At 38.5% G+C, this 18710-nt stretch overlaps 1 protein-coding gene across 1 annotated transcript in view; it reads left to right on the top strand.

The window, feature by feature from the left end:
- Window positions 1-18710, top strand: part of CCDC171 (coiled-coil domain containing 171) — a 134073-nt gene that overhangs the window by 95134 nt on the left and 20229 nt on the right. Inside the window, 1 exon segment of the mRNA XM_075739772.1 lies at window positions 13967-14098. Coding sequence (XP_075595887.1) covers window positions 13967-14098 — 132 coding nt within the window.

Raw genomic sequence — 18710 nt, 5'->3', positions numbered from 1 at the left:
TAACTGTAGCTCTAGTGGCTGACTGTTTTATAACTGTTTTTAGTCTAGAGCAACACAGAGCAAAAGAAGTGTGTTTATTACCTTGGAGTGTTCATTTCCCTTATCACATCTTGGATTCCCAGCAACATGGGAATCTATTCCTTATTTTAGTTTCTGTGCCCACCAAAACTGCTGTTAATTTAATTTTCAGATACCTTTTTCAAGTTTCTCTTTCTTGTAATGTTCACAAAAAGTGACAGTACCTAAACTGTGTTTCAGCTGCAGCAAACTGTGCTGATAGGTAATGTCTTCCTTTGTGTCCCTATCTTCTTCATACTGGCTTCTTTTAAGCTTGAGAAATCTATGTAATGCATCAAGTGCTGTGTTTTTACAGTAACATGTATGTGTAATGTACTTAGCTTTGAGAATTTTTTGTTCTGGATTACAAGTTTACATTTTGATTTAGAAAGCAATGCTGTATATGCACAAGGATTGAAATGTTTGGGGGAAGGTCATAGGGAAGGTTGCATGCTTAGTACTGATTTTCCTGATGCAGTGAATGGATTGAGGAACTGCCGTCTTTCTCTGAGAATTTTAGTTACAACATCTGCTTCTTAGTTCTTGATGTGTTAGGCCTAGTTGTTAGGCCCAAATAGCTTATTATTGAGTAGCACAGTAATTTATCCTTTCTGGTTTGTCAACCTAAAGGATGAGGAAAAGATAAGAATTAGAAACGTCTGGATACTCCTTTCAGAAGGAACTAAAAAGAATTTATTGTAAATCATTCATAATTTGACATATCATTTCTCCTAGAAGAACAACGGGAAATTATTGATCTTTGGGAAATACCTGAAAAGTAAACCCTACATCATAATGGTAGCTAGTTAACAGTAATGAACGTGGCTTATGTGTAAACTATCACGTTTACACTGTTGTTCTTAAAGGTTTTCTCACATAGTGAAAAACCAGAACATTATGAAGTAGATGAACTACTAGTAAAGGAACCACAAGCCTGTCTGTTCCCCGCCTAGAAATTCTGGGAACTGCTTTTGTTTTCAAAAAAAGGAATCAAAAGAAAATTGATAAAGTTCAGAATCATCTGGAGTTGAACAAGTATTACTGTTAGCTGCAGATATGTTGATGGGAGTTTGAAATTGCACATTGTGGTATTTCTACATTGATGTATTAATGAGCAAATATCCACAAAATTCCACTGCATCACTTGCAGGATCTGTGTTATCAATTCATAATGCTAAATTTTTGCTTATAGAGCTCAGAGGGATTTTACAGACATCCTTAGTAATCTTAGTTAGACTCAGGATAAGACAGTATACAGTCATATCCATTAAAGCAACCTCATTCTTTTCTGTACTCTATCACTACAAGAATTCCAGAAGGCAGCAATGTAGGTACTAGATCATCTGCCTTTGGGTATACCTGGGTGTAACATTCAGCAAACAAAGCAAGAAGCAGCAGAGCTGAGGGAAGCAATCTCTGTGCGTACTTCTAATACAGCTCTAGACAAGGGATCATTTACAACACTTAACTGCCCGCCCCCACTGTGACTGGATGGAAGGTCTAGTATCATAACTTTGGCTTTGTCAACAAGTGTTGGGCATGCTTGTGCCCAAAATGATTCTTAAGACCATTTCAGAGCCACCTTTTTAAATCATCATGAATATTTATGAAGCATAGATGCTGAAGAATTTGAGCATGTGCTCTGCTAAGAGAGAAAATATTTTTAGCAGCTAGTTCCATATTCTTCGTAACCTGCAAGGTGTTCTTGCAGGTTATTTTTTTGTCTCATCCTGGGTCTTGTCATGTTAGCTATCTTCATCTGACTCCTGAAGCTGGATTATTTGCACAAGAGTTCCTGTACTGTGAAAATAAGAGCTCTTTCTTGATTTTATACCATCTAAGTACTGAAGACAGATATCAAAGTACAAAGTGAATGTTTTACCAAATTAAAAAAACCCCACAAACATCATCACCAAGAGTAAACAAAGGACCTCAAGAAGATTTTGGGTTGATTCAGTTTTGTTCTCATAATACTAAAGGTCACCAAAAGTTAATAGCTTATTTTTTTTTTATAATCTAGGTTTGGAAAACAGATGCAATTTTTAAAATTTTTCACCTTAGAATCTATTAAATAGCCTTAAACTGAAAAACTTAGCAAAGTAGAACATGTTTAAACATTGGCTACTTAGAGAACTTGTGTCCATGATTTGACCAATTCCTTTAAAGAAAAAAAAAAAAAGCCCAATGTAAGATGCAAAACGGTAACACAAATAATTTTTATTGGAAGAGTTCTTAGAAGAAATTCCATCTACTTGAAGTTCAAACATAAAGAGTTTTCTTAAAAAGTCTTCTGATACAGAGAAAAAGCATTTAAGTAAATGTGTTATTTTAAAACCCATCTGCAGTCTTTTTTTAGTGTATGCAAGATAAATGATTTCTCGAAACACTTCCCTGTCAAAAATATGTTGAGAAGTTCTGTTATATCCTTGTTAAACTTGTTGACAAACTGTATTTCATTATTAATTTCTTCTGTACTTCTTAATATGATGTTTGCATAAACAGAGTAAGAGACATTATATCTATTCATTTTATACAACTAGATTCTTTAACACGGGTACTTAATGATTTATTAGTTAATCCCATGATTTATTAGGTAATCCCATGAGTGTAAAAAATCATTTTACACTATCTCTGCTAAAATCTTCAGCCTTCCCTTTGTATTGCTACTCAGTTTGAGCACTTCTGGTGGGTTAGCCTTGGCCAGCAGCCAGCCATCCACCCAGCCGCTCTCTCACTCCTCCTCAACAGGACAGAGGGACAGAATAGGGTGAGAAAGGTTGTTCATTGAGATATGGACAAGGAGATTGCATGCTAATTACTGTGACAGGTAAAACAGAATTGACTTGGGGAAAACTATTTTCATTTATTGATTAAAATAGATTTGGATAGTGAGAAATAAAGACAAAGAAATAAGCATCCTCCTGTCTTTTAGGCTCACCTTCACTCCTGACTCCTCTGCCCATACCCTGAGGCGCAGGGAGGATGAGGGGCAGAGGATGGCAGTTAGTCCATAACAACTCTCTGCTGCTCCTTCCTCCTCATGCTGTTTCCCTGCTCCACTATGGGCTCTCCACATGGGCTGCAGTCCTTCAAGAATACCTGCATGGGCTCTTCATGGACTTTAGTTCATTCAGGAACTATCCACCTGCTCCAACATGGAGTCCTCCACGGGCTACAGTGTGGACATGTGCTCCAGCATGGTCCTCTCCGTGGGCTGCAGGGAAGAACCTGCTCTGGTGCCTCAAGCACTTCCTCCCCCAGCTTCTCTTCCAACTTTGGTGTTTGCAAGCCTGTTTTCACTCTTTTTCTTCCCTCCTCCTCTGCCTGTGTGGTGATTTTTGCCCTTTCTTAAATACATTTTCTCACAGGGCCCACCATCTTGGCTGAGGGGCTCAGCTGTGCCCTGCAGTGTGTCTGTTGGGCTGGCTGCATCTGGCATGGGGCAGCCCTGGTCTTTCTTCACAGAGGCTCCCCTGCAGGTCCCCACCATCGCCTGGGCAATGACACCTGGTACAGTGCTGTAACTGCCCTCTTCATCAGCCTCTCTAAATCCCTGTTCTCTAAACTTTGCCTGTGCAAAACACCACCATGGGAAGTCATCCCAGTGAGTCAGCCTGTACAGAGACAGCAAATTCTTTCTGTTTCCCCTTATACTTTTAACTATTAAAGTCTTGACAAGCTTTATGGGCTGGCAGAGTTTTCAGCTTGTCTCAGCCTCGGTTGCTTAGGATTTGGCCAATAAAATGCCATGTCTTCACAAGCTTAGACTGTTACCCACTACCCTGTGAAGCTGATGAGCTGTGATAATGAGTCAGTAAAAAACACAAAAACCTCCCCTCAAAAGATCTTTTTCCCAATACTGGTTAGGAGCCCACTCAGACATGTTGGGCCAGTGCAGGAATCAAAGCACCTACCCAGTGTTCTTTCCTTTTGGCACTTGGTCTGCAAAATTCTTCTTCATCCACTTCTGTAATGCACTTCATTTCTGCTGATAGAAAGGTTCACATGCCCTTGGGCAGAACAGCTTCCTCACAGACCCACCAGGGGTTGTGTCTTGAAATCCTTCACCATTGTGTCTCCTTGCCTCACTGCTGCTCCCCTTCCACCCCTGTTGTCTTCTCCGAAATGTCCCTAAAATGGCTATGCATGAGATTTGGGCCCCACAGTTCCATCAACTGGAAAAAGTCTGAACACTGTACAATGCATCCTGTTATATACTTGTAAAATACAAAGACAAAATTATCTTTCTTTATCCAGTTTAATGATGTTTTTAATACAGGACAGAGACAGTTGGAGATGGAGTAAGACCATTGAAGACTTTAAAATTAGTAATATCGTAGCATTAGATTGCTATTTCTGATGTGGTTTAAGTCTATATACAAGTGACTACATCAGTAAAAAGACTCAGTGTAAGTGGCATTAATTGTTAGTTTCAGCAAGAAGACCACAAATTGATCAGGTCTTAAAAAAAACAGAACAGTTATGAAGTTTAAGTTAGCTGCCACAATCAGACTTCAATAGATGTGACCTGATAATATTAGGTGTACTGATCAGCCACATTTCTCTGAGTTAACTGGGATCTGTAGTGTACCATATTTAGTTTGGGATCTGTAATCTATCATATTATTTAGTTATCTCAATAATGATTTAAAAGCTCTTGTTTTAGAGATCTCAACTTGAAAATTTTTCCTTAGCATAATGTCACTCCCAGAGCTGGTTCTTCTGTGTGTTTAGAAATAGTCACAGAGTGAATCATGGAATCAGAGAATGATTTGGGTTGGAAGGGACATTAAAGACCACCTAGTTCCAGTGCCCCTGCCATGGGCTGGGACACCCTCCACTAGCCCAGGTAGCCCAAAGCCCCATCCAGCCTGGCCTTGAACACTTCCAGGGAGGGGGCATCCACAGCTTCTCTGGGAAACCTGTTCCAGTGCCTCACCACCCTCACAGTGAAGAATTTCTCCCTAGTATCTGATCTAAATCTACTCTCCTTGAGTTTAAGATCATTACCCCTTGTTCTATCACTGCATGCCCTTGTAAACAGTCCCTCTCCAACTTTCTTTTAGACCCCATTTAGGTATTGGAAGGCTGCTATAAGATCTCCCCAGAGCCTTCTCTTCTCCAGGCTGAACAACCCCAACTCTCTCAGCCTGTCCTCATAGGAGAGGTGCTCCAGCCCTCTGATCATCTTCGTGGCCCTCCTCTGGACTCGCTCCAACAGCTCCACGTCCTTCTTATGTTGGGGACCCCAGAGCTGCATGCAGTACTCTAGGTGGGATCGCATGAGAGTGGAGTGAAGAGGGAGAATCACCTACTATGACCTGCTGATCACGCTATTTTTGATGCAGCCCAGGACACGGTTGGCTTTCTGGGCTGCAAGCGCACATTGCCGGCCCGTGTTGAGTTTTTCATTCAATCAACACTCCGAATTCCTTCTCCTCAGGGCTGTTTTCAATCCATTCTCCACCCAGCTTGTAGCTGTGCATGGTATTGTGACAACCCATGTGCAGGACCTTCATGAGGTTCGCACAGGCCCACCTCTCCAGCCTGTCAAGGTCTCTCTGGATGGCATCCCTTCCCTCCAGTGTGTCAACTGCACCACTCAGCTTGGTATTGTCAGCAAACTTGCTAAGGGTGCACTCAATCCCACGGTCCAACAAAGATGTTAAACAGTGCTGGTCCCAACAGCAGCCCCAGAGGAACGCTACTCGTCACTGTTCTCCACTTGGACATCGAACCATTCACTGCAACTCTTTGGGTGCAACCATCCAGCCCATTCCTTATCCACTGAGTGGTCCATCTGTCAAATCCATGTTTCTCCATGTTCGAGACAAGGATGTTATGTGGGACAGTGTCAAATGCTTTGCACTTTTCCAGGTAGATGACATCCATTGCTCTTCCCTTATCCACCAACACTGTAACCCCATTGTAGAAGGCCACCAAATTTGTCACGCATGATTTTCCCTTAGTGAAGCCATGCTGGCTGTCACCAATCACCTCCTTATTTTCCATGTGCCTGAGCATAGTTTCCAGGAGGATCTGCTCTATGATCTGGCTGGGCACAGAGGTAAGACTGACTGGCCTGTAGTTCCCTGGGTCTTCCTTTTTACCCTTCTTAAAAATGGGGGTTCTGTTTCCCCTTTTCCAGTCAGTGGGAACTTCACCGGACTGCCAGGACTTCTCAAATGTGATGGAGAGTGGCTTAGCAACTTCATCTGCCAGTTCCCTCAGGACCCGCGGATGCATCTCATCAGGTCGCATGGACTTGTTCACCTTCAGGTTCCTTAGATGGTCTCAAACCTGATCTCCTACAGTGGGCGGTTCTTCATTCTCCCAGTCCCTGTCTTTGCCTTCTGTGACCCGGGTAGTGTGGCTCGAGCGCTTGCCAGTGAAGACTGAGGCAAAGAAGTAATTGAGTACCTCAACCTTCCCCATATCCTGGGTAACCAGGTCTCCTGTTTCCTTCCAGAGAGGGCCCACATTTTCCTTAGTCTTCCTTTTATCACTGTGATGTACCTATAGAATCTTTTCTCGTTGCCCTCAATATCCCTGGCCAGATTTAACTCTCTCAGGGCTTTAGCTTTCCTAGCGTGATCCCTGGCTGCTTGGACAGTTTCTCTGTATTCCTCACATGCTACCTGCCCTTGCTTCCACCCTCTGTAGGCTTCCTTTTTGTGTTAAGAGTTTGCCCACTAGCTCATTGTTCATCCATGGGGGCCTCTGAGTGCTTTTGCCTGACTTCCTCTTTGTTGGGATGCATTGCTCCTGAGCTTGGGGGAGGTGATCCTTGACTACTAACCAGCTTCCTTGGGCCCCTCTTCCCTCCAGGGCTTTGTCCCATGGTGCTCTATGAAGTAGATCCCAGAAGAGGCCAAAATCTGCTCTCCAGAAGTTCAGGGTAATGAGCTTGCTGTGTGCCCTCCTCACTGCCCTGAGTATACACCACCAAGCCATTTTTGGTGGATTTTAAAAGAACATTAATTACTGTGTAACAACATTTGGGTAATTATGTATCTCATAAAGCTGATGTTTTGGGTGTGCTTGGCTTTTTTTTTTTTCCTTCTTAAAGACTAGTCAAGATTCTGGAAATTAATTTTCAGAGTAGAATACCATCCTAGGCTTATGTATACGTTTAATTCAATCTTTCTCATATTACTACACACATACACACTACATGCTCTGTTGAACAAGATGTTAATTTGATCCAGAGTTGTTTTTTGCAAACATTGACCACTGCACCTAAGCTTTGCTGTAGTTGCAGGATGTGCACTATGAATCCCCTGTGAATGGATTTCAGTGACCTTGGGCTGAAAGTGAACCTATGTCTGGAGAAAATAACAGTTAATGTATTCAGTAATTCCACAATTCTCTGAACAAGAATTTTTCCTTACTGAAGGCAAACTACACAGAAGGATTCAGCCTTTAAAACAAACAAACAAACAAAATACCCCCAAAAAACAAACAAAGGCAAATGCAGCCAGAAGTGAGTTATTCAGATATGTCGAAACTGAAAACAGTTAAGCACATGGATATGACATTCGGCAATGTCTTATCTTTAGTTTGTCAAGGTTTTTAAATCCCTCTTGAGCTGGAGTACCATTTTTAGCTTGGCTAGGTCAGAATGACACTGAACAATATGAGTGATGACACACTAGACAGCTATATGGACAGAGTTGTCATCAGCAAGCCAGCTGTGCTAACACCTGTATGTCCTGCACAACTGATCTTCAGGAACAAGGATCAAGAAAGTCAGATTACTAGGGGGGGAAACAGAAGTCATTCATAAAACATTGAAATTAAGAGGTGCTAATTTGAGATGGAGGAGGAGAAAAAGCAATCTTTTTGCTGCATTTTTTCTTATCACAGAGAAATAATAGTTGTTTCTTATTAGAAACTTCCTACAGCAGTCATTTACAATTTTGATGTTCTAATTGGGTTTTCTTTGTGATTTTATTGCATGTGCACATACCCACTATTTCAATAGGCTTGTGATAGGGCCAGTTTAGTACAGCCTATGAAGTGGCTTGTATTGTACATACAGATTTGCGTGGCTTAATCAAAAATAATAGTCACTAAATCTGTATGCTAATACAGAAATTTTTAGTAGATTTTCAATTCAGGGAAATATTTGGTATACCTAATTACATTCATGTGTGGCTACCAACAGTAGGGTATGTGCAAATGCTATTTAAAACCTCCACTATCAACAGAAGTCAGACCCTTGCGTTTGAGGATGGTTTCCTTCTTTTGATGAAAAAGTATGCAATGATGCCAGCCTTTCGTGAGTATTCAAAGCTAACTGTGATGGCCATATAACAAGTATCCATTCAACTGTACCGTGTAGCTCTTTTCCCTTTCCCTCCTATGAGGCTTTATTTTGTCTAAGCAAGATACATTGTGATTTTGTGTAGTTTGGTTTGGTCTTCTTGGGGGGGGAAGACTGATTTGATTCCCAACGTCATTCCTCACCTGTCTTGCTCTCTAATTGTGGCTCTAATTTCCCAGTTTTCAGATTGATTTAAAGTGCCTTCAGTTTAAGCAACGCAATCTTGTCACAGGTAGTCACTCTACTTCTGGAGTGATCCTTGATTGCTGAAACATCCTGATGGAAAATATTTTGTCTATCATTATATAGGCCCTCATTCAGTAAGATGAATATACACTATTTGAGTGATTTCCTTATTTTCAGGGCAGGCTCAGACTCTGGTGTTTATGAGCAACTTGTATTAACAGATTGTCTTTTGGATCCAACAGGGTGCTGTGGTATATACTTCTTTGGATGTCACACATGCCAAATCCTTCAGCAAATCTTTTGGGGTCTATATTCCTTTAAAGGGGTAGCACTTCAGGTGTGATCACGGTTTTCTAGAAAGCCCATACTCAGGAATGACAGTATATGGATATATCCTTAGAAAGATCATCTGTATTGGCAACTTACTTGTAGAACTACTGTTATCAATACTATTCACTACTATTATTGGTGCAACTTCCTTCGTGTATATTCAATTGTATTTTTTAGGATAGAGTAAAAGAACATTAACAACTCATAACTAAACATTAAAAAATTAGGAAGTTTTCATGAAGGTTTAATTCTGTCCACCAATATCTATACTTATTCTTCTTCTTAATTCCATGATGATTTGTGCCACTGTAACAAAGACTTGCCCATTCAAATTAGTTATTATGTACCTTATTTACATTAAAGTGCTTCTCATTGAAGAAGGTAAAAGACCATGTTCAGGAGATGTACAAGTCCTTGATTTGTGCAATGTGGCCTCCATTCTACATGCTGCCCTGAAGGTATGAGCAGTATGCAGCTAAATCAGCCACACATTTGCAAGACTGGCTAAGACTAAGATGTGGTTTACATTCAAATTGCCTCCTTCTATTTCAAAAAGTTCTAAAAACGTTTTTGTTAATTATATGTCACATGCAGAACGCATAACTGTGTGGTAGAAAACATTTTGCACTCTTTCAGAATGATTTGCATAACATATTTGTAGCTTCTGTTATCTCAGCAATATGGTCATCTTATAGTCAAGCAGACTAAATCATTGTTTACCATTAACTTACCACCAAATCACTGCATCCTTGTAGTTTTTATTCCACTGTTTGAATTGCAGATGATACACTATTAAAAATAGTAGGGAGTGAAAGTAAAAAAAGCCCAAAGTCTTTTATTTTCTAGGTCCTGTTTTTTATGTAGAATTGGTGAACTTTGAGCTTATAAAAGGTTCTTCTATATAGCTTACATAGTGAGGTTTATATCCATAAATAATCTTTTCACCATAAGAAAGCATTGAATTAGGCCTAACATAAGGAACTAAAATCTCAGGTTTGTTGCATCAGTCAGACAGTAGCTGAGCAAAGACGGGTAAGCACATCTTAATACCATTTACAACTTGCTAGCGTTTAGTACCATGTCTCTTTTGGCATAACTGGACATACCAGCTCAAACTGGGCAGAGGGAAAACAAAAAAGCACCAAAGTGGACTGTAGACTAAATTACTGTTATCTCTGATCAGCAGAGAATTTTTAATATCATTTTTGGACATGTAGAATTAGCCCATCAAATTCTACACCTTGGTTCACTCAATAATGTAACTTCAGTTTATTACTCAGATTCAGCTTTGATCTGAATTCATCAGTACTTTATTGATTTTAAATTGAGTGGCTACAGTGTTGTCTTCTGTGTTGCTCTCTTAATTAATTAAAAAGTTAAACACTGTCATAAGGCACTACACTCCCTTGTTTTAAAATGTTTTGAGTATTGTAGGAGAGTTGTGAGGATCCGTTTGTGATTTTGCCTGTTTTCAGGCAGTATTTATATAAGGCTAAACTGAAAAATGTAATGATCATACTTAGCAGTCCACTGTCGCAGTACTTACTATGCTCCATGTAAAATAACTCTTGCAACTTTTCATGGTCCCAGACTAAATTGTGTTTACCAAAGTCAGAAATAGCCAAAATCTTCACTAGCATTGGATATAGATACATTTATGTATTTTTTTCTCTGCATTAATTTTTGAGTATAGGGAAGGGGAACTGGGTTTAGACAGGTTTTTATTGTTGCAATAAGCCTAATTGGCTGATTAGGTTTTTTAGATTATAGCATTTAGTCTCTAGCCTAAGGAGATCTCTCAGACAAAATAGTCTTGCTCTAGATTTCATGTGGAGGAAGAAAAATTTAAATACAAAAAACCCTCTGAAACTTGCATCGTACAGTTTAACTACATGGGATGATTTTCCTCCCTGTCAAGCTGCCAAAAAAAAAATAAAAATTTTTTTTAAAATAAAATTACCAGTTTACCTCGTTTACCTTTGCCTAATAGTTATGTAATGTAAGTGTGTATGTGAGTACTGTGCTTACTTCCTTAGAGAATGAAGAAATAATCACTGTCTCCCAACTCCTGTCATTATCTTTCTGGATCTCAAAAAGCAAATATCCAGGAAGTAATTAAATTAGTTCTTAACTAAGATTTCATATAGGTATGGCCTATCCAGCATGATTCCATGCAGGCATGGCCGTTGGAGCTTTCCATGCCTTGAATAGGTAGCCAACTTGAAGACTGTTTTCGCTTTTAGTGAAAGAATGTAGTGATATTTGTACAATATATGCCCAGTCTTTTATTCTTACTCTTTTTCCTGAATGCTTATGAGTATTTTTCAAAGGAAGACTCTAGCTTCGTATTCTGTTTCTCAGTATGCATGTTGATAATGAGATTCACTATTTACAATCTCAGTATTTACAAACACAAAAAGTTTTGGTTGGGTTTTTTTTGGTTTTGTTTTTGCGTTTTTTTTAGCTGTGAATCTTCATATCAAATACACTCTTTAAGGAGCTAATATCTACTTTCCTGGTGCGGTGCTATTAATGGTATATGTTTACCACAATTCAGCCATTTTTAAAAATGGCTTTTGTATTTTATTTTGTTGTTCAGTGAGAGTCAGGCCCCGATACTGAAATGGAGATTTTGAAACTAATAGGGTTAAAAGGACTTCCACTGTCTGTATTGTGTGTGTATTATACCTACATTGCTTATACATTGTTTTTTCCCCCCTAGTATTAGCAATCTGCTTTTGTACTTTGACATAGGGATTTCCCATGTGAATTTTGTCACAGAAAAAAGAGAATCATCAATATCGCAGTTAAACTTGACTTTCAAAGCTAATAGTATCTCATTTGGGGGCTGAAATTTAATAAATTTTCTTTGATTCTGGGTGAGTTTTTAAACATCAAACAATGAATTGGCCAGGGTGCAGTAAAATATTTAGATCTATTGACTACGGTTCAGAAGGGTAGAAGGCAAAACACTGGTGGTTTGATGTTGATAAATTCTTAGTACCTTAATCCACATTAATGTTTTCTTTTATCTGTGTGCATACTGGCAGCAAAGACACTGAAAAGTTGGTATATATAAGCTATAAAAATGTAAATCAAGTGTATGTGTATGTGTGTGTGTGTGTATATATATATAAGTGTGTGTGTATTTAAAGTAATGCATTTTGTTATATTCAGCAAGGTTAACATCTGACCGGAATTACACATGCTGACAGAACACTCTAGAGAGTATGTTTGTTCCACAGGACTGTATATCCTGAACCTAGTGCACTATGTGTGCAAAAAATGTGTAGAGGACCTTTCCTGTTATAAAAATTGCATCATAGTGCATATGTTTGGCAGCCACAGGTATTGACAGGAATTCTTTAGGTCAACTTGGGAAATGTAGGGCTCCCTATTCCCACAGAACAGAGCAACAAATAAAATCTTTTCTTCTTTGTATCAGTAGATTTACACATGCATACTTCTTTCAATGAGAGCAGATTTCAAAGGCTGTGCTGTTATTTGAAATATGTTCACTCATAATCAACATTTTAGTAAAATCTAGTTTTGCAAGTGGTTGCAAAAAAGTAATCTGGGATTTAAAATGAATGGACATCGTTTTAATTCATGTTCGGTGAGTTTGTTAGGGCAAGGGAGGCTCTAAGAAAAACTCAAATTTATTTTAAGTATTATTCAGTAAATGGTGTATCTATTGATTTATTTATGATCTATTTAGTATATATTTAATATATGTTTCAGAATCAGACTGTATTGTTGTTAAAGACAACAATTATTTTTGCAGTACCAGCTATTGCTACTCAACAGATAGAGTCTATGCCCAATGAATGTATTTCATCTGTTCATTTGTACTGATATGTATTTGTATGTGTGTCTGTCCATCTGTATTAGAATCTAATCTGACTGCTGGGATTTCCTGGAGGTGGACATGATAATTTTTGTATGAAATACAATGAAAAATGAGTGTGTGGCAGCATATGGTACATGAACGTAAGTGATGTGTCTGTGGAAGCTACCTCTTAAATACCTGTAATTTCATATTCATCAGATAGACTAATGACATGTTATAAAATGTGGGAAAATGCTGCATTTTAAATAAGGATGACAATATTCGTCTCGTGTGCAACACTAGTAAGTCTGGTTGTGTTTAAAGACAAAAGCGTTAATCACTTGACATTGTTGAGTTTTAGCAATGGGTGTGTATCGCCCCGAAGGCGCGGGAGTTTCTCGGTTAGTGCCAGTTTCTCGCGGAGTCGGCAGGTGGCACTGTGACATCAACGGCCTTACGTTATCTTTGTGGCCGCATGTGGAAACGACATTCGTACCGCTTGGGGGTTTTGTCTTATCCTTGCGTTTCAGACTGCGTGCAAAACTAGCTAAATCTCAAACTGTGTGAATTTTGTGCAAATTGTACCGGTTAGTACATAGTTAGAAACTGTATAAAAGTCGATTAATACCAATTAGTGCATTATTTCTTATAGCACATCCACAATAAGAAATCTAGAAGCAGCAGGGTTATTTTCTCCTTCTGTTAATTGTAGAGCTACAGGTTGGCTTATTTTGCTTTGTTTGAGGATTATTCATTTTAATCTGGGGTTTAACTGAATTGATATTAAATGAACCTTATTGTGGAGGACTGATACGATCTCCCTGCAGTAGACAGAACTCACATGCCAGCTTCTTGTTTGTATGATCACACAAACTTTTTAATTTCATAGCTGATGTTTGTTTGAGTCAGAAGTACAATTACTATTTCATTTCTTACAAGGTTTTTACAGGGGACAGATCTGTGAAATGTATATACCGGGTGAGCTTGTGAGCCCTTAGTGTCTCTTCTTTCCTTCTAATTTCAGACCGGGGAAGATGCTTTTTCTTCTTAACATTCTCTCCCAGCACTCTGAATTAGAGATTTATTTGCAACGAAAAATCAATTAGTCCTAAATTTATTCATGGATTTCAGGTCCAGCGATCAATGCAAGTCCACTCAGTGGGCTCAAGGGGACCCAGTTCATCCCAGTTAATGTGTCTGAAGGGGAATTACCATTGATGCTGTTTTTTTCCCTTTAGGTCAGAGATCAGACCTTGCTGTCACGGACTGCGGCAACCAGGAATGACTTCACCCTGCAGCTACCCAAACTGCACCTAGAGACCTTTGCAGTGGAAGGGCTGAAGGGCAGGCCAGAGGTTGTAGCATTTCAGGTTAGAGTCTAAAATAATCCTGTTTCTTTTTTTCCTTTTTTTGTATCTGAGATAGAACAAGAAGCTAGACTGCTCTGAATGTGTGGAGAACAAAAAGCTTCAGAACTATTGCAGTCAACAGTTGAAAGAGAAATTATTTCCATATATACTCTTGAATATGACATTTCAGAGATGATGCGAACTTTTGATTTTGCAGTTATTGTGTTAAATAACTGACAGGAATATGACCATGGAAAAAGCAAATGTTAGGTTCCCCCCCCCCCCAGTTTAAGCAGGACAAAATAGGAGGAAAAAAAAGAAAGGATTTTTATGCTGCTTCTTGGTCAGTATCAGATTTTTGCATATTACAGTTTTAGAAGTAATAGTGATTTTTGAGCATTCCTAATTTAAAAGAAACTGCTATTTGGAGTACTTAAATATAGAGCTATTTTGTTCGTGTAGGTTTAGAGACTTGTATGTTTCAAAATACTAACTTGATTAGAGGAAACAATGGAAAAAAAGAGAAATTAACTGAAAATGTACATATTTTCAGCTCTGAAAATTGATTCTGTGCAATGCCTCCCTATTGTTTTTAAATTTGTTGTCTTACACACAAACTATCCCTTAGTCTTTATGGCTGTGCAGAATGACTTCATTCTTGTGATACATTATTGCTAAAGGCAGAACATTTTGTTTTCGCAATGAGAGAATGAAAGGCATAGTGAGTACATACTTCTTTCATTGTGCTCTTCTGTGTGAATCAGAGAGAGGAAAGCTAGTCATGTAAAGTGCAATGAAGTCAGACAGTGCAAGTATTGCATAGTGGGTGTACATTTCTGTAGTGATCCATTGTAGTTTATTGTGGATTTTCTGTTCTAGATGCAGTATATAATTGCAGAAACAGGGTCACAAAATCAAACATTCAAGAAAGGCAGATTCTAAGATGAGCATTTCTCACTGTTGCCCTCTTGCATGTATGTGTTTCAATATGATAAATATTTAAATTATGTGTGTTGTATTGTGTTTCCATAATAAAGTAGTAATATGTAACACCTTGGGATTCCCATGAACTTTAGTTAACATGGCTGTACATCTCTAGTACAGAGTAGAGTTGCAAATGTTTCCCCAGTACAGTGATGATCATTTTAAGGCTGTGCGAGGGGTTCTACAGGTAGCATCTTTTCAAAGAAGCTGTCATGGAAATCACCAGCTTTTAAACGCAGCTCTTCTAAATGGGTGGTCTGTTCAGTGACTGCTGCCTTTTTTTTTTTTTTTTTCTCCCCGTCCCAACTCCCATTCTGTTTTGACCTCAGAATTATTGTAGAGGCATTTGCAAGACAGCCTATTTCTTCTTTCTTTCTACGAAGATGAAGAGAAACAGAAGTATAACAAGTTGCATTTCACATTTGTATGGAGAGCTTGTGGTATAACTAACATATAGCAGTGTATGTGCTGGGTAGCTTACTGGTGGCGCAGTATTGTAAACATGCATTTTGTTCACCTCCAATTGACAGCTCCTATTACACGTGATTACTCTGTACATACAGAAACAGCATCAATGGTTCACAGGTTAGATCACTGTGCTTAGACTCCTTTCATCCTTCCCTTTCCCTTCCTCTCTCCCTTCTCCTTTTCTTGTCTCCCCTTCCCCTCTCCTCTTGTCTCTAGTTCATAATGCCTGTTTGATAACTTTCTAAGTACATTATAGAGATTTTATTATAAAATTTCCCTTTTATAGCTGGGAGACAACTAATTGATTTTAATATCACTGTATGCAAAACTATATTAAGGGCAATGCTGCAGTCTTAAATGAGGTAAGCAGTTAGTAATCACTTTATGGACACTTCTTATTAAAACCAGTGGAATTGTTTGCATGCATGTTCTCTATAACTGCTGCTACTGCATGTATTTCATAGTTAGTTTATGACGTGCATTTTAGTTAAAGGCCTTATTATCTGCAAGTGTTCAACAGAAGGAGTTTTTTTCCAAGTCTAAATTTATTGATATTTGATTTCTTTTGAAAAATTGCATAAAAGTTAAGACCCTAAATTAGACAGTATGATAGGCATGAAGCACTGGCTATCAGAACTGTTGAGTAATCACAGAAGTTTGCATTGTTTTATTTTTATTCACACATTCAGTTCACAGTCGGTTGCTGTACTCAGTAATTAATTTTATATCCATTGGTTCAGTCTGTATCACTTTTTTATCATATATTTATCGTATTTGTATGTGCATACACATCTGCATAGGTTATCTTTCTTTCTTTTTTGAAAGTAAGTTGCTTTTAAAGGCATTTTGAATGAAATCTGCTATCCTTAATTTACTTGATGGGCTCAGCAGCATTAGGGATCTATATTCCTTATCATTGGAAATACAGGAAATCTTGGAATTTTTAAATTGCTATTATGTCTGTACAATGTTTCTTGGGAAAAAAATATATTTATAGGAGACAAGTGCAAAGAAGATTGGCATAATGAACCTAAGTTGCTTGACTGTGAACTAAGATAGCAGAGATTTGCTTTTTTGTGGCATACTTAGTTAATTATCTTGTAAAACCAGGTTGTTTTTTCTAGCAAAGGGATCCAGCATTCCAAATACCAGGAATCCTTACAGGGCTGATCAAACAAACACACAAATAGAACCCTTGTCATTCTCAAACAAGATAATTGTTAAGCTGTATAGGAAGTGTTGTGCATCTTTTAAAGAATGTCTGTACACTCTGATGATAGAGCTTTAAATAATGCAATGAAATATTTGGGACACAAAGTTCTGTGTATCTTCGCCTGCACTTTATGTAATGGCTCTTGAATTGCAAAATTACATAATATATTGAAAGTTACTCAACAAGAATGTCCTTGCACTGAGTGTCTTCTAATGTCCCATGGAAGTAATGAGTCACGGAATCACAGACTCACAGACTGGTAGGGGTTGGAAGGTACCTCTGGAGATCATCTGGTCCAACCCCCCTGCTAGACCAGGATCACCTAGAGCAGGTTGCACAGGATGGCATCCAGGCAGGTTTTGAATATCTCCAGAGAAGGAGACTCCACCACCTCTCTGGGCAGCCTGTTCCAGTGCTTGGTCAATCTCACAGTGAAGAAGTTTTTTCTCGTATTCAGATGGAACTTCCTGTGTTCCAGTTTGTGCTCAAACTGTGAAAGTATGACTTTGTGAAAGTATGACTTAATTTGTAGGCACTAGTGAAATTCTTGGACACTGTTACAAGAATTACTATAATAGTTTGAAAATGCACTTGAAATGGATAATTAATGAAAAAAGTGCGATATCTCAAAGAGTAGAATGATATGGTTGCTATAGCTTTGAAACACTCACAATTGGTATTTAATTGCTGTGAAGGATGTTATGTCACAAAGTTGTACTGTTTGTTACTTAGTTAAGTTTGAAAGTGGAAAATACAGTACTATTTTCCAGCACCTGAAACACATGAGAACAGGATTTAAGGTATGCTGTTCTGGCCGTGCCTGAATGTTCCCACTGAAGACAAAAAGTGGAACCGTATGTGAAGCCTCCAATAAATACAGCATATAGAGTGAAAAAGAGCAACTGAATTAATATCAGATTCCTAATTCTAATAGTCTTCCTTGGCAGATGACTATTTAAATTAACCAGTTAAGGTTATCAACTCTTTATAAAATACAAAATTGAATTGTACTACACCTTTAGGAAGAGGATAATGTTCTCATAACTCTTTTCTGAAAGAGGTTATTGACTCACAGAAAAAGTGGTCCTTCAGAAGATTCATTCTGAATAGTCTCAAGTACTTTTACATCAAGTATGTAGTTAATAATCACGGCAAGCAATTTGACCTAAAAGCCAATGCATAAAGTCCCCAAATAAACCAGATAAGGTTTAAATGGTCATGTGTAAATAATTAAGCATTGATACACTCTCAAAATAAATTTCTTCTATTTGGAGATAAGGGCAGAAAGGTAAGAACTGTTATGAAAGAAACTTCTTGAAGCAAATTTAGGTACTTTAGACTAGTTTTGCAATATCAGTAGGATATGTAATGTATACTTGATGTATAAGTGCTTGATGCCCAAACAGGGAAAGGCTAACAACATACAAATCAGTGGCTTTGCCCTGTGTACCTACATTATGCTCTGTATCTACTGTTGCAGGTTGGTTTTACAGGAGATACAGGAGCTGTTTAAACAAAGTAGAGGAGCACTGTCTTCGTGGAGGATGTCCCAGATGTTCTAATACACAGAAGTAACAGATTTATTCAGGCATTGTCTGTGAAAAACAGTGGCAACAAGAAACTAGCTGTGGTTGTCAGAATCACATCCGCTGCGTGTCCGAAAGACATCCATATGGCTGTGTGATCAGCCAGCCACTGATGTTCACACGTGGTAACTGCCTGGAGATATGCAATTAGGGAAAGAGTAATCATTTTCTGTGTCACAGGAACTACCTTGACTTTTGTCTTCAAAGTCTCTGTTTGCCTATTTTATTAATTGGGCCTATTAATTTGTGGTGGTTGCTTTTGGTCAGTATTTGGCATGGTGGACCTCTTCCCCCTCTAATACCTGGTTGCTGAAGGATATGATGTAACTTCTGGATGTAGGTTGGGAACAAAACCGATATTCACAGATGAACTTGTGTTGCT

Source organism: Balearica regulorum, chromosome Z (genome assembly GCF_011004875.1).
Source record: "Balearica regulorum gibbericeps isolate bBalReg1 chromosome Z, bBalReg1.pri, whole genome shotgun sequence".
Lineage (NCBI taxonomy): Eukaryota > Metazoa > Chordata > Aves > Gruiformes > Gruidae > Balearica > Balearica regulorum.
The sequence above is the reverse complement of the archived record's forward strand: the minus strand, read 5'-3'. Positions and strand labels throughout refer to the sequence as shown.